Source organism: Penicillium chermesinum (assembly GCF_028974085.1).
Source record: "Penicillium chermesinum strain IBT 19713 chromosome Unknown utg000005l:1.0-4115287.0:1.0-4118363.0, whole genome shotgun sequence".
In the NCBI taxonomy this organism is placed as follows: domain Eukaryota; kingdom Fungi; phylum Ascomycota; class Eurotiomycetes; order Eurotiales; family Aspergillaceae; genus Penicillium; species Penicillium chermesinum.
Window position 1 is genome coordinate 4,056,928 of NW_026695315.1, and position 20,714 is coordinate 4,077,641.

At 51.4% G+C, this 20,714-nt stretch overlaps 9 protein-coding genes across 9 annotated transcripts; 4 read left to right on the top strand and 5 right to left on the bottom strand.

Moving 5' to 3' along the window:
* Positions 1-25: 25 nt before the first annotated feature.
* Positions 26-1,862, top strand: N7468_007735 (uncharacterized protein; the record flags this gene model as incomplete). Its single annotated transcript, XM_058477031.1, has 7 exons — positions 26-430; positions 550-892; positions 971-1,069; positions 1,122-1,203; positions 1,258-1,369; positions 1,417-1,576; positions 1,669-1,862. Coding segments are annotated over 7 exons (1,395 nt in total), but the record flags the coding sequence as incomplete, so codon positions are not given.
* Positions 1,863-2,679: 817 nt separating this feature from the next.
* Positions 2,680-4,520, bottom strand: N7468_007736 (uncharacterized protein; the record flags this gene model as incomplete). Its single annotated transcript, XM_058477032.1, has 5 exons — positions 2,680-3,268; positions 3,330-3,551; positions 3,609-3,945; positions 4,022-4,281; positions 4,339-4,520. 5 exons carry the CDS (start codon positions 4,518-4,520, stop codon positions 2,680-2,682), a joined length of 1,590 nt encoding a protein of 529 aa, XP_058329922.1.
* Positions 4,521-6,617: 2,097 nt separating this feature from the next.
* cpdS (uncharacterized protein) lies at positions 6,618-8,386 on the top strand (the record flags this gene model as incomplete). The annotated part of the gene is made up of 5 exons (XM_058477033.1): positions 6,618-6,974; positions 7,030-7,450; positions 7,507-7,619; positions 7,676-8,228; positions 8,286-8,386. 5 exons carry the CDS (start codon positions 6,618-6,620, stop codon positions 8,384-8,386), a joined length of 1,545 nt encoding a protein of 514 aa, XP_058329923.1.
* An 851-nt stretch (positions 8,387-9,237) lies between these two features.
* On the bottom strand, positions 9,238-10,597 carry N7468_007738 (uncharacterized protein; the record flags this gene model as incomplete). The annotated part of the gene is made up of 2 exons (XM_058477034.1): positions 9,238-10,273; positions 10,335-10,597. The coding sequence occupies 2 exons, from the start codon at positions 10,595-10,597 to the stop codon at positions 9,238-9,240; spliced, it is 1,299 nt and encodes a 432-aa protein (XP_058329924.1).
* Positions 10,598-10,751: 154 nt separating this feature from the next.
* N7468_007739 (uncharacterized protein) lies at positions 10,752-11,048 on the top strand (the record flags this gene model as incomplete). Its single annotated transcript, XM_058477035.1, has 1 exon — positions 10,752-11,048. The coding sequence occupies one exon, from the start codon at positions 10,752-10,754 to the stop codon at positions 11,046-11,048; it is 297 nt and encodes a 98-aa protein (XP_058329925.1).
* A 728-nt stretch (positions 11,049-11,776) lies between these two features.
* N7468_007740 (YwbE family protein) lies at positions 11,777-12,367 on the bottom strand (the record flags this gene model as incomplete). Its single annotated transcript, XM_058477036.1, has 1 exon — positions 11,777-12,367. The coding sequence occupies one exon, from the start codon at positions 12,365-12,367 to the stop codon at positions 11,777-11,779; it is 591 nt and encodes a 196-aa protein (XP_058329926.1).
* A 354-nt stretch (positions 12,368-12,721) lies between these two features.
* Positions 12,722-13,940, bottom strand: N7468_007741 (NAD(P)/FAD-dependent oxidoreductase; the record flags this gene model as incomplete). Its single annotated transcript, XM_058477037.1, has 2 exons — positions 12,722-13,806; positions 13,919-13,940. The coding sequence occupies 2 exons, from the start codon at positions 13,938-13,940 to the stop codon at positions 12,722-12,724; spliced, it is 1,107 nt and encodes a 368-aa protein (XP_058329927.1).
* A 608-nt stretch (positions 13,941-14,548) lies between these two features.
* Positions 14,549-16,540, top strand: N7468_007742 (putative MFS transporter; the record flags this gene model as incomplete). The annotated part of the gene is made up of 7 exons (XM_058477038.1): positions 14,549-14,606; positions 14,664-14,752; positions 14,806-14,926; positions 14,979-15,169; positions 15,435-15,919; positions 15,974-16,232; positions 16,292-16,540. 7 exons carry the CDS (start codon positions 14,549-14,551, stop codon positions 16,538-16,540), a joined length of 1,452 nt encoding a protein of 483 aa, XP_058329928.1.
* Positions 16,541-17,275: 735 nt separating this feature from the next.
* On the bottom strand, positions 17,276-19,636 carry N7468_007743 (OPT family oligopeptide transporter; the record flags this gene model as incomplete). Its single annotated transcript, XM_058477039.1, has 1 exon — positions 17,276-19,636. The coding sequence occupies one exon, from the start codon at positions 19,634-19,636 to the stop codon at positions 17,276-17,278; it is 2,361 nt and encodes a 786-aa protein (XP_058329929.1).
* Positions 19,637-20,714: the final 1,078 nt, after the last annotated feature.

Here is a 20,714-nt window from a genome sequence, read left to right on the forward strand (position 1 = left end):
TGCTCAAATTACACTCCCAACAGGAAGGGACGGAGGGCCTCCCCGTCTTGAACCCACAAAGAGCCGGAAATCCCCATGGACGCGGCTTCTTATTGTTACTCTGATGGGATGCGGCTTGGTCGCTACAGGATATCGTTCTTCGCTATTCTCCTCCCTTTTCAATGACCGGGGATTGCGTCTTCTCCCCGAAGAAGATGCTATTCGTGATCCTCTGGCTGAATTTGGAGCATGTGCGAAACGTAACCTCCTGGAGACTGGGCTGCCTTTCCTAAAAGACGTTGCACCGATCGATGTCCCGGAATTCGAGAATAGGCGCGATAGACTGGCCCAGGCGCTTGTTGCAGAGGATGTGGACGCGTTTGTTGTGGAGCCGGGGTATACCTTCAAGTACTACGCCAACGTGAGCCAGCCTGAATGGGAGGTATGGGAGGTAAGTGGAACGGTCCAATCCCGATGATACTCACCACGGAGGAGGAACTCACATCAAAGAACAGCCAGAGGAACGGCCCTTCTTGATGGTCGTGGTTCCAGTTTACGACGCGATTGAAGAGCGAGTCAAGGCAAATACCTCATTCCTCTGCCCTTCTCTTCGAGGCCGAGCGAGCTCGGCTTCTTGGAATGCCCTTTGTCGATGAGATCCAAATTGTTCCTTGGGAAGAGCACTGGAACCCATACGAGACCCTTCAGACATCAGATGTCTTTCACCAACTGGATCGACGTCCCCGGCTGATGGTGGATGAGGAAATGCGTGACTTCATCCAAAGAGGCCTGGGGAATGCAGGGTTCGAAATAACAGGTCTCAAAGGCCGTGTGGAAGAAGTGCGACAAATCAAGACTTCCAAAGAAGTCGCAATTCTGCGAGCAGTCAACACAGGCACCGTGGAAGCAGTGCGTCAGATGCGAAAATGTTAAGATCTTGCTCTGTTGTGTGCTTCGAGTCCCTCCTGCTAATGGACGATATACTATCCAGGCTTATACCCGGGACTGACGGAGACTCAAATTGCGAATGCTTTGGATGATGCCCTGAGAGCGGCTGGTTTGGACCCGTTCTTTGATATTGTTCTGTTCGGTAGGAAACCAGTCTCCAGATTATTTTTGCCAACCTTTCTGATGCGGAACAGACGAAAATGCATCCAATCCACACGGTGGAACGAACGGGTCGAAGGTTTTGGAAGCCGAGACGTTTGTGTTGATAGACGTGGGGTATCAACCTTTAAGCCCCAGTAAAATTTGCTTGAGTTCCTAACGTGAGAACAGGGCCCATTTATATGGCTATTCTTCCGATATCTGCCGGACCTTTTTCCCGCCATTTTTTCCAGAGCCGGCGCAGGACCAAGGGACTCCATCGCATATCGCAGAGAAGTTGAGAGTAAGTCAATACACTCACGACACCGGCAATCATCTAATTGATGCTAGGTATGGGACATTGTATTTGAGGCACAAACAATGTCTATACACCAAATGAGGGAGAACTCGACTGCCGCCATGGTAGACATAGCTGCCCGAGATGTAATCTCCCAAGCTGGCTATGGAGAAGCATTTACACATCGTGTCGGGCACGGAATTGGAATCAAAGGTGAGTGGATTTCTGTCATGGTTAGCCCCTTATGTGCTAGTCATGTCTGATGAGATTCTGCCTTCTCGGTGAAACTGACCGACCATTCATAGCTCATGAAAGTCCTTATTTAAACAAGGGGAATACCGGAGCTTGGCTTAAAACTGGCATGACCTTCACTTCGGAGCCTGGGATCTACCTAGTCGACAAATTCGGAGTCAGGCATGAAGATGTCCTCCTCGTTGATTCCGATAACGAGCCCATCCTTTTGACTGGCAGCCGAGCGGAAAGCCCTTGGAGGCCGTAAAAGGTATAAAAGGTACCCAACGTCTTCAAGTTGCGCTTTTGGTCACTTTGAGTGATCCTGATGCATTTCCGAGTATTGGATTGCAGTACAAAGGCTGGAAGTTGACATTGGATGATGGAATTTACGGTTGCATTGTCAATTGTCGAGTCGAAGAAGAGGCTCGAGAGTAACAGGGTGAGCTGGAAAATAGACGAGTTCGTCCTCGTAGATTTCAAAAAGAAAAAAGAAAGAAAGATCAATAGCTCTGTTTTCACTGGCCTCCTTACTTCGTCTGCGTTTACTCAAACATTCCACTTGCGGTAGCTGCTACTTAGTACTATTCTGCATATGGTGTCTAGGTGGTTCCCCCTTCACGAATAAGCTAACCCTCCCTTTAGGGATAGGACACTGTAGACCATAGTAGGCACAGCTGGCTTTGCCAACCACGACTTGGCTTAAAATTGGCTACTCTGGTATGACCTGTCCTGGATTCTGATTTGTCTCCCGGTCAAGCCACATGGTTGCAATGAGCTAGCCTATGAGCGCGCTTAGAAAATCAACCTCGCGTCATGGATCTCATGACGTTGGCAGTGACGGCTCCGCTTGTAAGATTGGTAGGCCAAGATAAGGGTGGAAGGCATTCTGTCTCATATAATGTGCTTCCCTTTCAGATAGACAAGGCACCTGAGGACTTCGCTGTTATCGTAGACCAGATGGTAGTCGTGAGGGCACGAGGAACTCTACGAAAGAAAAACAGCGAATTGCTACTGCTCTGATGATTCCATAATGCGCTGAAGGACTCGTATTATTCTAAAGTTCTGTTCACGACTTCGGCTTTCTATTTTGTCTTTTTGTAGGTGACGACCGTGGTACCATCCGCGAGGACTTCGTGCTCTGGGACCAGCCGATAACCCCCGATGGCCGGCAGAACCAACTGCCATACAGCCCAGTACACCACAGCGGCAACCAGAATGACAATTCCGACAACGGAAGAGAGCCAGTACGGCAAGGACGTATCGCCCTTTCCACCTGGAGGTCGAATAAACGGGGCTACAAGCTGGAAAGCCTGGCCCAACATGAAGAAAGCTGCCACAGGCCACCATACCTTGAATGGCCGATGGATGTTTGGGGCAGACCACCGGAGATAGAATAGCCCCGCAACGACAAAGAAATAGATGACACTGGAGGGATAACCCTCCAGGTCGATGATGAAGTCATAGGCATCACCAAAAGGAATGGCGATGATCACGATAAAGGACGGGATGAAATGCAGCAGGAGTCCGGCAGACGGAGACCCAAACGGCCAGCTTGAAGCCCAAAACTTGGGGAACGGAATAACGCCTTCTTTGGCAAGTTCTTGATTCACTCGAGACTGTGCGAAGGTGATCGTCAACACGTTCCCGAACGCGGACACCGCGACTAGAGCACTGTTCTCTGCATGAGTATGATGATCCGGTGGCAACTTTGTTCGAAGGGGATGCTTCTTACCTCAATGCCTTCTCGGCTGCAGGACCGAACACCTTGCCCATGAAGAAGGACGCCACGGTTGTGCCACTGTGAGCAATCTCCTCCTTCGTGCCCGCCGAATAGTACGCGACATTGGCGAGCATATACAAGACACCGCAAATCCCAAGACCGATCGGAGCGGCGATCTTCACGGTTCGTATCGGGTTGCGGATCTCGTTGGCAACATAGGCGGCATTTGACCAGCTGTTTGTGGGCTGTGAGCGCAAGGTTCCCCTTTAGGCCAGCTGGCGCACCACTTACCCGCTGAACGAATTCAAGACTTTGAATAGCCCAATAGCATAGAGGTTACTGGATGTCGCTGACCCGGCAAATGCATTGCGAAAGTTGGCCTCCGGATCAGGAATGCTCGATATCCGCCCGCTGAGGACAACCCAGCCGGTGACGACGATGAACAATAAAAGGATAATCTTGTAAACACCGAGGACATCCATCCCGCGAACACCCCACTTGGGGAAGAAAGTATGGAGAAGGGTGATAAATACCAGGACCGAGATGGCGATCCCTCGCTCCTCCCATTCCGTTGCCTTATGACCCGCGGCGACGACCACATAGGACGCGAACACAACGCAGCCAGATGCTTCGCACTTTCTGTTAGCTTCCTGGACGAGGTTTATTGCTCGAGACGACGACTGTGAGCGTCGCGCAGAACATACCAGTGAAACCCAAGGCCACTGCCTGAACCGCGAAGACAACCGTGGCCAATAACTTGGGCTTGGTGTAGACGGCCTCCAAGAAGACCTTCTCTCCTCCGCTACGAGGGAGCATACTCCCCAGCTCAAGCCAGACGGCAAGACCCGATGCAGCGAGAAGGAAGCCCAGAAGCCACAAGAGCATTGCCGCCCCCACGCTGCCCACGCTCTCCGTCACGGAGGAGGGAGTGGAAAAGATACCCACCCCAATAATCCGACCGACGCTGTGCTTGTTAACCAAAAGCATCCTCTTGAGGCGAAAGAATCCAGAGAGCGTTTACATTAGGAAGATAGTGGACGTGATGCCCAGATGCCGGCCCATCCCACCCCGGGTGGCCTCTTCGAAGCCCAGTTCTCCGGCCTGGGCATGTTGTTCGTCGCTCCCTACGACCGAGGCTGAATTGTCGAAACCTCCTTTTTCCGGTGGGCTGGTGGCCTCTTCTTTCGTGATGTCGCTCGTCATGGTGCTGAGAGACCGGCCTCCTCAAGCGATAGGATAAAAAGAAAATGGGAACATTCGATTTGATCTTTCTAGAAGCTATTTAAAACCCAGTCGGAGGGAGGGGGCGTCCTACGCGTCTTGATCTGACTTTTCGTCCATTCTGGTTGTTATCGGGGCCAACAATGGCGTGATTGGCGAGCAAAGCAATCCATTCTGGCAGGGACCAGTCTGTGCAGGATGTTTTAGTGGAAACCGAGTGGCTGATGGCGATAGTTATCTCTGCCCTGTCAGATAAGCTGCGACCGACCCTCTTTCCCCACCTCGACCACTCTGGAGAAAGAACGAGGCGTCCAGAGAACCCATAATACGGTGATGCCGATCTTCCTGACGCCCCCTTGAGTTGTGGAGAATGTCAGCCCCGATCCTGTTAAAGTTATGGAGGCTGATCATGCTTGGCGCCGTCAAGGATGAACAGGAAGCTTGGCCAAGTCCATGAACATGCGCCCGGTTATAGAATCTTGGGGAGAGTCGAGAGCGGGTCGTTGTGCAGATTACGAATAAGAATACGCGATCGCAGGGTAATGGTCGCCATCGGGCAAATAGTGGTGGCGTCCCGAAAAAGGGCACTCCAGAGTAAGTAAGTGGTAAGCCCCAAGTGCATGTAGCTAGTGTTCAGGGCGGAGCAAGTACATGTGTTAAGGAGCTTACTACCGGGCGCATGATGAACACAAAAGTCGAGGTCGGAATTCTTCACTCCACGATTCTGTGCTTATACGGAGTATGGATTGCATGGATCCTCCTGAGTCCCCAACCCCCTCAGACCCACAAGGGCTAGGATTCACGCACCCCCTCTTGATCCAGGTTCCTGGTTGGAGAACAACCTCCTTTGGCAATAGGAAAGCGTTTTATGACCTTGAGTATATGGACAACGGACTGAGCCCCTCATCAGGCTTTACGAGCCTGCTGCACCCTTTTGTTACGGTGTGTCTCGACCGTAAGGGCCCTAATTGCCGCCCGGAACTTGAACTGGCCCGTCGATCTCGCGCACCGAGTTTAGCCGGTTTAGTCTCGAGTCGCAAGTCTTAGCTAGTTAATTGCAGTAACTTTCGTGTTAGTTACTTTTAGTCTCAGGCTTAGTTGCCTTGGCCCAAGGGGCCCACTTCTCCTGGCCGGGATTTCGAAGGCCTTAGATAAGACTTCGGTTCCTTACGTACAAGGCATCTACGGCCAGCAAGAATCCCACCTCTTCCAAGGTTTTAGTTAATTCGTTAACTAACTAACTATCAGGAACATTTGACTAATATCGTTAGATTTGATCTTTAAATCCCGCTGATGCACGAGACCCGGCTGCTAAATTCCCAGAATTCCCACCAATTCAGTCTGCAATCCCAAACTAGACATGTCACAAATATTACGTAGTGGCTTCCGAGGCCAGCTTGGGTCTGGATAGCCTTTTATTATCTAATTCGGTTTCTAAGCAAAGCTTGAAAGTCTCAATAGACGGTATGGGTTCTGATGGATCGACTCGTAGCGAGCAAAGAATGATGCTGCCTTGCAGAGCAAGAGTTCTGGGATCGTGGCGATAACATCATTCGGGTAAGAGATCAGCAAATGCATCGAGGTAATCTCGGGAGAGCCTCGGCGGTGCAAGGGGCTGCAGGAGCGTCATTTCGATCGCATGTGCACCATCCAGACGGAAATACAATATCAGATCAGGACATAACTAGCCGCGGAGGGCACCAGCTTCCAGCGTCTGGGTAAGAAAACCACCTTCCTAGTTGCCCGTCGCGACGTTGCAGCGATCCGGGGACCCGCTTTATCGCAGCCAATCGTGAGGACACCCCATGATGCGCTATGATGGACGGCCGGTCTGCTCCAGCCTGCTCCGTCGGGGCAGAGCGTCTGATCTGCAGGACGGAGGAGCGATGTCTCAATTGCTAGGGGAAACAATAAATGAGACTTCCCGTTTCAACTTTATTCGCCGCTGCTCGGTTCTCCACTCCCCGGACATCCGGCCAGCTCCAGAATAAATAGGAGGAGCTCCGGGGAGCTTGGATCTTCAGTCCCGACATTTAACTCGATCCTCGGAAAGTTCGAGTCTCCTCGGACAATACAAGCATGCATTTCATTCACGTGTTGCTGCCGCTGGTGGCTTCTGTGGCTGCGCTGCAGAGCCCCCATCGAAAGGCCGCAGCCATCCAGCCCTCCAAAAACGTCTTCAAGAGGAGCGCTCCCGTTGCTCCCACAGAGCCGCAATATTTGACCAACCTGACAAGGAGTATGTGCTTTGGCCTGGAAATGGCATTCGCGCGGCTAACAAAGTTGAAGAATTCCGCGTCGATGGAAGCCCATTTCCCGCAAGTTCCCTTCGACATTGGCGAGAGCTACGCGGGACTTCTGCCCAATACGCCGCATGGGAATTCCAGTCTTTTCTTCTGGTTCTTCCCCTCGACGAACCCGGCGGCGGATAAGGAGGTATGACTCTCTCTTCTGATGGTCGGTGGGAGCGAACAACTCACCATTCCCATAGATTACGATCTGGCTGAACGGCGGCCCCGGCTGCAGTTCATTGGATGGTCTGCTCCAGGAAAACGGCCCGTTCCTGTGGCAATCAGGCACATACGAGCCCGTGCGGAATCCGTACTCATGGACCAACCTGACCAATGTCGTGTACATTGACCAGCCCGCGGGGACGGGATTATCCCCAGGGCCTGCCACCGTGCAGAACGAGATCGATGTAGCTAACCAGTTCAACGATTTCTGGAAGAACTTCATCAAAACATTTGGGATGCAGGGCTACAAGGTCTACATCACCGGAGAAAGCTACGCGGGACAATACATCCCGTATATCGCATCGGGGATGTTAGATCGAAACGAGACCACCCACTACAATCTGAAAGGGATTCAAATCAACGACCCTTCGATCAACGAAGACAGTGTAATGATATACGGTTGGTAACGAGCTGTCCACCCCTGCCTGGACGGATACTGACAGCTTTGGATCTAGCTCCGGCCGTGGCAGCCCTGAACTACTTTTCTCGCGTCTTTTCGTTGAATGACACCTTCACGGCGGAGATCAACAAGAAAGCCGACCAGTGCGGGTACACCAAGTTCTTGGACGCTGCGTTGAAGTTTCCACCCCCAAGGATTTCCCCACTGCGCCGGATCCTAACCAGGATGGCTGTGACGTGTGGGACCAAATCGTCAAGGCCGCCACCTACATCAACCCATGCTTCAACATCTATCATCTCACTGACTTCTGTCCCTTCTTATGGGACGAGATGGGATTCCCCTCCCTGGCAGGCGGTCCAAACGACTACTTCAATCAGTCTGCGGTCCAAAAAGCCCTCCACGTGCCTCCCACCAACTATGCAGCGTGCACCAATGGAGTCTTCCCCGAGGGAGATGGGTCCGTCCCCAGTGCCCTCGGCCCTCTTCCCAGTGTGATCGACCGTACGCGGAATGTGATCATCGGACACGGGTGGTACGATTATCTGCTCTTCATGAACGGTAGTTTGGCGACCATCCAGAACATGACGTGGGGCGGAGCACAGGGATTCCAGAAACCACCGGTTGAGCATCTTTTCGTGCCATACACGGCCGCATTGGATGCAGACGCCAATGGAGAAGCCCAGGCTCCCTACACAGCGGACGCCGGTGCTGGCATTTTGGGCACAGCACACACCGAGCGAGGGTTGACATTCAGCACTGTCTACGGCTCTGGACACGGTGAGCACGCGCCCAAGCCTATTATTGTTCGACAATGTATAACTAACGTTCTCTCAGAAATCCCCCAGTACGTCCCAGGTGCCGCCTACCGCCAATTGGAGTTCCTGCTCGGTCGAATCAAGAGCCTTCAGCAAAAGGGGTCCTTCACTACACTGTAAATCATTTGACGGGTTCACTGAAGCATATCCACAACCAGATGGCTTCTCCCTGCATGAAATGTCCTCGAAAATGTATATATCTCGGTGAAAAGAAGTTCAGTAATGTTACTAAGTAGTCGCGTGACGGATTTGCATGTACAACTTCTCCTAGTCCTCCTAGGCAAAATCACCGAACCTCCCAGGTTTCTGTCCAGGATTTAATTAGCACTCGAACCCACATCAATAGGTGATACCCCGAAGTGACCCTGCCATGCTAGTGCGGAAAGGGCCCCCCTGATCTCAGCAGTACTGATTCCACGAGCAATGGACCAGAACCATGTCAAGAGCTTGTCTTTGGAAGAGATTGAGTGGATTGGCTATGCATCCGCGACGCTACAATCACATGGCTTCATTCCCGGGAGTCAGACGATCCCGTTCTGCCAACATGGCAAGACCATAGTGGAGGTACGATGTGGCACTCGATCTGAGGACGGCGAGGACGGCGAGGACCCATTCGACCTCACTAGGCTCTGTCCAATAATGTGTGTCACTTTGAGTAAATCCCAGCTCTGTAGAACTCTGGCGCTTTGTACATGGCTATTTTTTGTCTCGGGAATAAATCTCTTCGCGCCATACTGGCCTGACCGGCCTCTCGAGCAATACCTTTGCCCCAGAACTCAGATCCTGAAACCAGAGGAATATCGACTCCATGAATTATCAGCCGCTTGAGCACGGCTGAACGGCATGAAGACCAGGGTTGGGGCATGCTGTTCTATCCGCCCGTAAGATACGTTTGTGGGCATGGTGAAGTTCAAATTCAAAATGATTAGCCCGCCAGGAGGGGAAAGCACTGGGCTTCTTGTGTATTACGATTAATAGGTCGAATATATGTACTGGTTATAGATGCCCTCGTACAACCCGCATCTGCTATCGATATTACTCGAATCGGCCGTTTTCAGAGGCTTCTTCCCTTCATCATTCATGCCAACCCTCACATCATCGCCAAACACCCCGATGGTTGGCACCTGGTCCCAACCAGGGCCCGCGCTTGGATTTTTCGCAAAGCCGGCCCACGACTTTTGCATCGCCCTACTGACCTGTTCTTCAAAGACCGTAGCGGTGGATCCCTCGTAAGTTCCGAAAACAAGGGGGATTTCCGCACTGTGGTAAGCGCCGCTTCCCTTGAAGATCTCCGTGTTGGGAAAAGTGGCGTTGAAGAAATACCGCCACGTTGGGATATCGACAAAAGAGCTATCATTTGCGATAGTGGCCGTGGTGCAGTGGTAGACCAGGTCTGTTGCAATCGCGGCGATCTGATCATTCTGGTTATGGATGTCCGGAGCGCCTACGGGATACGCGTCCGTAAAACGGTTCGCGGTCAGGCCAAACCCCACTTTCCAGAGAAATTGATCGGTATCATTGAGACCAATGGCGAAAGGTTTCGCTTCATCGGCATTACTCCCAATGAGAAGTGGGACCCTGGCATAAGATGAATTGGCCGTTTTGGAATTGAGGCGGTTGAGACGAGGAGCCGTGGCCCACGCGACATTTCCGTCTGCGACAGGACCGAAAGCTAAGCTATTGTTTTGAATTGCGGTCTTGATTTCAGCCGCGGGGACCTTTCGCAGGCACGGTAAGGGATCGGAGGTGCATTCGGTAAGGCGTAGGAGGGTTTGCCATGACTTGGAGTAAGTTGACGAATCCTCGCCCGGGAGGTATTTGATCGAGCCTTGGCCCGATTCCATAATCGCCGCGCGGAAGGGCAATGGGTCGGGGGAAACCGTAAGCAATGCATCAATGCATTCCGCTCCAGTGCTCTCGCCGAAGAGAGTGACCTTCGAGGGATCACCTCCAAGATGTGCGATATTCCGCTGGACCCAGTCCAATGCCAAGCGCTGGTCTAGCAGACTAGATGTGGTTCGTATTAGTTTTGATTCCCATCGCGTCAACGGAACAGGATCACGCATACCCTAGATTTGATTCTTCTCTCGGGACGTCCCCTGGAAATCCAAACACGTTCGTACGGTAATTGGCTGTGACAACAACGACGTCTTGTTCAGCAGCAAAGCTGGCCCCATCATAAAGAGGGAATGACGTAGCCCCGTTCGCAAAGTTTCCACCATAGATCCAAAACATGACCGGCTTAGAGCCTGAGCCGGACTTTGGGGTGAAAATGTTGAGATTCAAACAGTCTTCACTTTCAGGGCCCGCGGGCTTGGGCAGATGAATCATGTCGTAAAATTCTTCAGAGGCTTTGTCAATTGTCTGGATACACGTCGGGCCCCATTCTGTCGCATCGCGGGGGATTGACCAGGACTTTGCGGGTCTCGCGGGGGTGAATCGGACAGGCTGGTCGGCAAATGGAACCCCGAGGTACTTTTCTACAATGACTGTCGATGAGGGGAGTGACGTTGTCGTGCCAACAATCGCCCCGAGTCAATGGTGGCTGTGGGCAGTAGCTGTGATGCCGGAAGCGATGATGCCAATGCACCAATGGCACTTGCCAGTGCGACAAGTGGAAAGTACGGCATTGCCAGCATTGCAGACTGCTGAACTACCACTCGTGAGAGAAGTCGCAGAGGGGGAAATTTCCAAGCTCAAAGCAAGATCGGTTCCTGTCGATCGATTCCATCCTTGGACAAGCGAACGGGTCGGCTATCGCGAACGCGAGCAGGGAGTTTGACATGACGCTCTTCAGGGGCCTCGTCGAGGGTAGAGATTTATCTGGAACCATCGAAAGAGGAGATTAATGTTTTGATAACGCCATTCTCAAGAGGTAGAATCCTTGCAGCATCTCAGTATACGCGTGCCAAGCACGTTTCGGATGGCCGTGTCCACGCAAGGGCTGGTTCCACCAGTCAAGACGATCTATGCTGAGGAAGGAAATCATTCCTGGAATACAACTAAGGTTTGTTATTTTGAACTGCCATGGCCCAGAAAAGCTAGGGTAACCGCTGCACGCACGCTCGAAGTCTATCGATGGATGACAAGATGTCTGCGGAGACGGTGGACAAAGAATGCTTGACAGGGCAGTGAGGGTCGATTCAGGGTTTAGGCAAGGTTCCTTAGCCGCTAGCGCTTCAACGGGGGTGTTGAGCTCTGGTGGATCGTTCTCGTGCTTGTGAAGGTGCTCCGGTCTCTTGCTTCGTTGACTATAATGCTTCTTCCGCCCTCGTGGTAATGAAGGCCGTTGCAAAGGCTGGCGTTCTACTATGTGTAGACCTGCATGTTGGAATGGGGATCAACTCGGTCCAATCCACGACATCTTGAGATATCGTTCAGACTGCGAGGCATCTATTCTCATCGTCCTTGCGCGTCTCCTGGCATTATCGCAATCTCCGGTACGCGGGGAAAGCCTCTCGGCGCCTTCTTCGGTAGATCTCGAGCGCGACATCTCTAGACTTCCGCCTGTCAATCCTCGAAATGGGTTGCCACATGGTGCGCCACCGCAGCTTCATCGCCTTCAAATGTGCCGCAGACAGGGCATGACGCGGTTGCTGCCGGTGTTGGAGCGACATCCGCTCTACCATCGTTGCTTTCCCCCGCAGTCTGTTGTGCCTGTGATTTCCCACCTCGCTTCTTTCCTTTGGCTGGTCGTATATACGCGTCGAGGCCAAATGGTTCCGGTGAAGGCTCTTGCGGGCCATCGAGACGCATGTCGCGTGCAGCAATATGAGCCCGTCTACCGGGATTGCCTCCCTCTCTTCGTATTTGTAATCCTCCTTCGCCTTCGTCGATCCCCGGCGAGTCTGCTTGGTCGCCGTTCCGTAGACTCTGGACCCTGCCGACACGCCCGTCGACGAGGCGCACTTTGACGCCGCGTGGGTGATCACCGCGCGTAAGCACCTCGCTGACTGTACCTGAAACAGTGCGCCCGGTGGGTTGGTCTGCTTTGAGCACGATATTGACGCCCGTGCCAGGGTTCACGGATCTCGATGGGGGGACAGATGGATAGGAAGGACGCGAGCCTCGGCCTAACCCACGCGGCTTTGGACGGTTCATTTTGGTGGTCGCGCCGAAGTTGTTCGAGAGACATCGCGAGCGGGCGCGGATGCCCGCCAATGCGTATTGGATTACTTAATGAGGACCGGGCAGCCTTGGAAGTAACTATAACTAGTCATTGCTGACAAGGTATTGATAGTGTTCAAGGCCGAATCGGGTATCTCAGGCTGAGTGGTCTTTTACAGTCCAAAAGAAGTGCTGGAATAGTCGGCGTGATTTCTGACAATAATAGTATACTGGCAGAGTTCAGCTGCATGCATGTTATATATCTATCGAGATTGCCTGTTCACAGCGAACCTTTGCTACTGGCAACCTTTACTCCTACCACCAAATCGCAATCTTAGATTGATCCATTCATGAATCACCAGGGGTGTCAATCCGAGTCCACTCATCTTCCTTGACATCCTGGAAGTTCATGACCACGTCTGGCCCCCCGAACCGGCCTTGAGTCGAGCTCCAGTCCCTCTGCGCCGCTGTTTCCGGTCGCCATCGCACCACGTCCTTCAATTCCTTTGGTAAAGCTCCTTCAAGCGCGTCGCAGATGAACGCTCCAATGGACGGCATTTGCATTGCCCCATTCCCGGAACCTCCAACCGCCACTAGCAAAGAAGGGTGTTCGGGGTGTCTGTCGATTAAGAAGGCTCGGTCGGGTGTATCTGCGTCCCAGCAGATCCGAGCGAAAACAAGAGGCCGATCGGCCAGATGTGGCATCGTATCTCGAAGGAATTCCCTGACTCGAGCTTCAGCCTCGAGAGGAATCTGGTGACGAGCAAATGGAATGCTTCGAGTCTCTCCGTTCGAGTTCGGGTCCGTCACCAGATTGCAGTATCCAGGATGCTCGTCACAGATCTTCAGCTCATGCTTATCCTCATCGGGCTCCATGAAGAACCCTTTTGCGATATTGAAGAGCACCGGAAGGTTTTTATAGAGCGCTGCTTCTTCGGGGGTCATGCGGATGTGACTCAGTGTCCAAGCAGTAGGGCGAAGCTGCTTCTCAAAGTCCAACAGACGGTCGCTCCCCGCCCCAGCAGCGAGGATCGTATGCTGTGCCTGGTGAACCACCCCATCTGCGGTCTGAGCTCCGGTCACGTCGCCGTGATCGTACACTAAACTAACGACTTGGCCAACAGGCGTCCCGGTAATGAAATTTACTCCGAGACGCTGTGCCTCTGTGTATGCAGAGATCATTGCCTTCCGTGCATGAATCCAGCCAGCTCCAGTCCGACCGAACCAGCCCTTCCATCCTGGAAATTCTCCCGTCAGGACCCCCGGAGGCATAGTTTTGCGGAAGTCGTCGGCGGTTTTCAAGGCAGTAAACTCAGCATCAGAGGAATCAATCTCTTCTTCCCGAATGTGCTGGATGAGAGCCGGGGTGTGGCCAGAGACAATCACGCCGGTCTCATGGAAGTACGGTTGGAACACGGGGTCTGTCTTCCATCCTTTCAAGGCAGCTCGCGTGAAAGTTGCAAAAGCAATACTTTTGGGATCTTGCTTTGTGCCTGGTTTCTATGAGTATCTGTAGGTCTCAACTGATATGATGTTCTCTCTTACCTTTCAGCTCCCTATGCTCCATGATTTTATTGACATCGTTTCCTGCGGCAATTGGAGATGGCACGGGTATGGATCTAAGACTTTGATGTTTTGATAGCCCCGACGGGCGAGATGGAGGGCCGTCGAACATCCCCAGGTCCCTCCTCCCACGATTAGAATCGAAGACGTAGTGTCGAGGGGCCGCGCCATTGCATTCGTAATTGTAGAGCCTTGATCAGCAGAAGTTTAATGGGAGTTTGGGGCCAAGAAAAGAGAAATCCTGTATTTCAAGGGCCATGGCCGGAGTAAAGTCCGATGCGACCTGACGATCTGAAGATGCCAGACGAGTCGTGGTCATCGCGTGGACCTTCCAAACCTCCAAGTCGAGGTTCGCTTCCCCGCAGCGCCGCTCCGTGGGCGACCCTCCATCCAATCAGACCCACAGTCGAAGTAGATACCATTCAACTTTCTCATATCGACCAATCGTTCATTCTTACCCCTCATCCTTTGTGTACTGGTTGGTATCAAGTCCTCGATCCTCACGAATTGCAAGATAAGGGCAGAAGAGTCCATAGCGCACCCACGAGAGTGAGTATTTAGTGCGTGCCTTGCCCGTAGATTAGCCTTTTCATATCAGCGTAAGACGACATCATGGTCCACCCTAATGACTACATGACCGACGTCCCAGGGACAGTGTACTTGGTAGACGGTACGTTAAAGGTGAAAGCCGTACTTGGAATCAAAGACATACTCATGAGGCTTCTAGCTTCTCAAGCACTGTCAAATGCGACCGATGCAGGACCACAGGAGATTGTCCTTATTCCACAGCCTTCTAGTTCGCCGGCAGATCCTCTGGTATGGATTCATCCGTCATGATGATTTGCAACGAAGCTAATCTATTATACCAGAATTGGCCTCGAATCAAAAAGCTGTGGTCTCTCTTGCTCATATCTTTCTACGCCTGTGTCTTTTCCTTTGGGGGAAAACAACTGGGGTGCCAGTTGGACGTTAATCTCCGAAGACACCGGCGTCAGTTTGGGCAATATGAACGGCGGATCGGCTCTTAACTATCTCCTTCTAGGATTTTTCAACATCATTTGGATCCCTACCGCGATGAAAATCGGACGAAAGGTCGTCTATATCTTGAGCTTGCTGATCCTCCTCGGTGGAAGCGTCTGGGGTGGCTTCTATACTGGGACAGGTCAATACTACATCATGCTGGCAATCCAAGGCATTGGTACAGCAGCCTATCAAGCAGTGATTCAGCTTACAGTAAGAAAGCCCCTTCGCTACCTGGGGACCGGCAATAACAGAATAATCTAGATCTTTGATATGTTTTTCACACATGAACGTGGCCGTATGGTTGCAATCTATATCTTCTTCCAGCAACTTGGATCCATTCTCGGATTGATTTTGGGGGGGGTTTATTTCGGATGGAATTGGATGGCGCTGGAGCTCACCCATTGTTGCTATTGCATGCGTAAGATTGACATAGACTGCAGAGCTCGCTTCATTAAAGATCTAACCTCAATACTAGGGTGTACTGATATTGCTCTTTATATTTACTTTCGATGATACCATGTTTCCTCGCTACCGCTTCACATACCTCATGGGATCACACACAGTGCAGCCAAAAAGTTCAGAGGATCATCGACATCAAGATAATGATACCCCAACGGAAAAGGCGGAATCGAAATCCAACGGCGAAGACTCCGCACTATCGACAATTGGAAGCCATCGTATTGGTGAAGATATTCCAATTCGAAGCTATAGGCAGAAGATTTCGCTGATCCATTATTTTGCTGACGATGAAACAACCTGGTTCCAGTACTTTCGCCGTCCATTCTATCTTTTTGCCTTTCCAAATATTGTAATTGCTGGTATCCAGTTCGCCTTTGGCTGTACGGCAGGCATCGTATCGTTTAATACGATATCGGAAATCATGACCGATGCCCCATATAATTGGAGTGCTGGGACGACAGGGCTTATTTTCCTTGCAGCTCTAGTGGGGAACTTTATTGGGTAAGGGATCCAAAACGAACGAAGCAAAACTGAAGACGTGCTGACCAGCGGTAGTATGGGCATTGGCGCCCTGTCCGACTGGGTTGTGATCGTCCTTGCGCGGCGGAACAAGGGGTATAAAGAGCCCGAGATGCGTGTCTGGGCTTGTATCTTCCCTTTCATCTTCGGTGCCGTAGGCTATTTCACCTATGGCTGGGCTGCTACGAACGGAGATCACTGGATAGCTATAGCTGTTGCGCTATGTTGCTTAATTGCACAGCAAGTATCCATCACAAGTATGGCGACCGCATATGCCATGGAATGCTTTGACGGCGTAAGGCCCCGATTCATGTACAACCATCTTTTCAAGACACGCTGACGAGTCCGTTGCAGGTTTCCGGGGAGCTTGTGGTTGTACTTGCCATCTGCTCATCGTTGATAAATTTCGCCATATCGTACTCAGTGCAGCCATTTATCGACGCGACCAATTATGGCTGGGCATTTACGTGCTTCGGTATTCTGGTTGTTCTATCAGTCCTTATGGGATTGCCCATTCTATTGTGGGGCAAATCATGGAGGTACAAGTGCAAGGCTCGATATGAAAAGTTCTTGGCAGAGAGTGGACATTCTGTGGAGGGATGAAAAGGCCGAAAGGGATTCGGATAAATGGAATTCGAAAATCACCCTGGCGATGGACATGGATTGATTGGGAGTCGCTTGGTTGTTCTTTTCGTATCTATTTTTGTCTCCAAATTCACTTGTAAGCATTTAGAAACCTCCAGGGTGGTGTCTGCTCGCACGGTTTCTACACTGCATCAGTAGGAATGTATTTGGCTACTTTACTGTACAGCCTGTCATCATGTCGTTGAATCAGTATTACAGATGGTTTAGAATGATCTATTTGAACCTTCATATTTAAGTCTAACGCCAGACAAGTTAAACGGGAGCGAACGCGACAGCGAACGCGACAGCGAAATGCCTCCGGCTGATACAATACTGGAGAATAGCTCAGACCCCCTCCAACTGAAGGCTTCGGTCACGGTGTAAGGCCGCAGAAAATCGAAAACCTACGCATGAAAGAAGCTCTTCGGCGCAACCAGCAGCGGCAGCGGCAGAGCCAGCATGTTCTGCCAAATGCTGGGAGCCTCGACCCGGCGCCCGGGCGGCCAAGGTGATGCTTACTGGTATATGTATGTACGGGCAAAATTTAGTGTTTCCAATTATGGGGTGGTTTTGTGTTCTTTACAGCCAGAATCTAGTCCGCTAAGGAAACTACTAGTATGTCACGATATGTATTATCATGATGACTTCATTGATGATTGATTTATATAATGCTATGCATAGGCACCTATTAGCAAGAGGCTATAGAGCTCCACTTTATGAAGAATTCAGAGCAAAGCACCGCTCCACGGAGTCCGCATTGTTCCCCCACCAATGGGGCATTGAGATCTCCTTTGCGGCTCCAAAGAATATAAAAATGAGGAGCATATTCAAGTTGAACCCAGCATCAAATGCGGCAGCCACCAAGTAGTTGTATCGCTTCCACACCTCGAAGTGCCGCCGGTAAGCCCAGTACATGGAAACGTATCCACCAATGATGGCAGAGGTCAGACCAGTACTGACATTTCCATAGAACATCGAAAGTCCGGTACAGAAGATACTGAAGTTCCAGAGATCTACCCGCAGCTTCGGGAAAAAGCGATGGATCACATAGAGAATGGGAGGAACGCCTGCACCAACGAGGAAGGCCCATGGCAAAGGCCGTAATTCAGGTTCCGAAAAAAGCTTCTTCGGCCCAATTATAGCATATTGTACACCAAGGGTATTCGAATTATGAAGCTTCTGTCCAGTCCACTGGTTAAGGGGATCAGTCTTAGCCCCGGAGATGTAGTCGCCTTTTGTATCCATGATCCAGCGAATTACTCCATAGTTAATAGGAACGCCAATCAGGGAGCCCCAGATCTGGGAGAAAAAAACCGCCCGTGGAGGAATGTGCATATAGTGGCCAATCTTTTGGTCTTGAAGCATGTACTGAGCCCGATACCAGGCATCACCCGCAATAGCACCATATGTGGAGGGTCCGCATGGATGTTGATGGCCACTACCGGCTTTGGTGTGCACCAGATACCCATAGACCAGCTCGTTGAACGACCCAGACTCAAGTTGATAGTTCGAAATAGCGTAGAGCCAGCCAAAAGGAAGAACAAAGACAGCCGCACTGGCCAGGCCAACGAACAGCGTCCAGATTGGGATCCATAGATATCCACACGCAATGGAAGTGATCAGGATGACAAAGGCCACAAGGAACAAGAGGCCATACCACCAGAACGGTATTTCCTTGTAGCTTCTTTGGAGAACATTTAGGCGATCAGAGTATTGGTAATGGATTCCGCCCGTCCTGTTCGAGTCACTCTTGGACTTACGAGACTTGACAGCCCGGGTAAAGTTGTCTTTGATTTGGAAGAAGCCAAATGTTAAAATCCACGTGACGGCAGCTGGGAGGGAGGCATAGGCAAAGAATGTTCCCCACACGTTCTGCAGTCCCATGTACATGGGGCCATATTCCTCATAGGCAGTTTGGTTCAGATGGTAGTCTGGCGTCATAACATCTAGCGTTGGATATGTGGTCCCGTTCGCAAGAAAAAGATCATTAGACATTAGGCCATACTTGAAAGAGCCGAGATTTCCCCATTTCGCAGCGGGGACGAGAACCCAGCTGTTGAACACGAATGCCGCGAATAAGATGACTTGGGTCCAGAATGGCGTGAGCAAGATCGACGATCCATTCCAGTTGATATTAGACCAATCCAAGGAAAGGTTCAGAAAACCCATACCGCCAAGGCCAGATCCGATGAAGTTCGCGACTGCATTATGCGGGGCGACCCAGCAGAGAAAGGCGAGAGATGACAGGAATGGAAACACATACTCCGGGAGGAACTGCCAGAGGGTCATTCCGAGGAGGGCAAAAAAGAATACTTTCATCTGGCGGCGGGCCAACGGAGATGAGTTGTCTGTTTTACGGAATGTCTCAAAAAGCTGGGTCTGCATCAGCGCCTGTGGCCATAGATACTGTGGATCGGGAAGCAGAAGCTCTCTGGCAATTGCAGCGAAAGCATACCCAATCCATACAATAGCCCACATGAAGAAGATGGCTACCGCTGGATTGACTGGTTCCTTGTACCAAAGCTCAGACAGCACAATCGGGGCATATCCCAGGTTATACGTAGCACCAGATGCGGCCGTGATAGTCACCAGGACGTGCTCCTTAATGCTCCAGGGACCCGGGTTCAAATTGAACATCCACTTCGTTCCCGGAAGACCGACATTCCACGAGGGCAGCCAGTTAGCAAGAAAATGACCCACATAGTGACAGGCTATCTGGACGAAGAACACAGAATATGGGGCCTGAGTGGTACGAAAGTAACTCATTTGCGACAAGAAGGCACCGGGGGCGACAAAAAGGATAGAAAGCACAAAGTACCGAAATGTAATGGTCGGTAGTGTTGGATCGTCTTCAAGGCTAACTGTCTGGCGGACTTGGATGGGTAGGGCTGCGATTTCTGGGTTTTGTTCGCTTTCTAATTCAATCGCTTGCGTTTCAGTCGCGACAGTGCCTTCCTTGGAGTCCATAATATCGTCAGTAGCAGTAACTACTGATTGACCGCCCATGTTTGTCTCTGTGATGACAGACTCCTGAGAGTCCTGATTGCGTCTTTTGAACAAGCCGGTGAAAGTCATCGGGAAGGACTGCTAGGAAAGGTCGTGTCGCAGAGATACTTAAGATGCCAGGGGGTGGCGGGACCCCAAATGCCTTCTTGATGGCAGTGGCGTAACGAAAGGACCTTTTTCTTCGCAACACAGAAGAAGAACCAGGTGGAGGATGACTGGGATCAAGTCATCTTAAGAGACTTCGTGCCTTCCTAGGCTATTTCCTTCGAATTTCATCGCTAACAGTCCGCATCAGTATTACAAAAGAGCATCGATGGCGCAATCGCGCACTCAGAGACGTAACCAATGATAGCCACCGGTGGACCGCAGCGAAGGGACTGCGTCCACCGAGAGTTACATCGGGCTGCAAGCATATGTGGGTACTCGCACAGTTAAGACAAGGTTAAATGGATGGGCCAGCCTTAGCTCGGATGGCGTTATCGCGTGCCGCAACTTTGCTTCCTTTGGGGACTCTGTCGGCTCACAGAGTTCGCATATGCCAGGAATGGGCCCCCTTGTAAGAGACCCTAATAGCCGTGGCCAGCCGATGCTGTTCTCTTTTCATTGAAGCAAGATCCTGGACTACTATGGTGCCATCTATAGGCAAACCTGAAAAGAAACTAGCAGGATATGAGAGTAGGCGGTAGTCCTGGGCATTATTCTTATTCACACTATTCCTATTAGGGCATCTCGCTGCTGACCCCGCAAGATTGCCTTCCACCTTAGCGAGACCCATTCATTGTACAGAGTAGGATGCCCTAGATAAACATGCATGCGCACGGTGTCGAGAACCACGCGTGGCAAATCGAAAGGGATTCGTGCTCGGCAGGAATATCAAAGCAGCGTTGGTAGGAGCCCAGCCGACGCCTGATTTTCAAGGCTGCAAGTAGATTGTCTCTTGTCGCCACGTGGTTGATCAGATTCGCCTCGTTAACCACAGGCCATGTAACGCTCCATCTTCCAATCGCTCCCTAGCATGCTAGAAGCAGACTCGCCCAAATCCCCAGACTGCCATGGCATCGACCATCAAAATAGCGCCCTCTAGACCCTCGTGTGCCATGTCCGTGAACCTTTCAAGATCGGCATCTCTGTCAAGGCCAGAATTCTC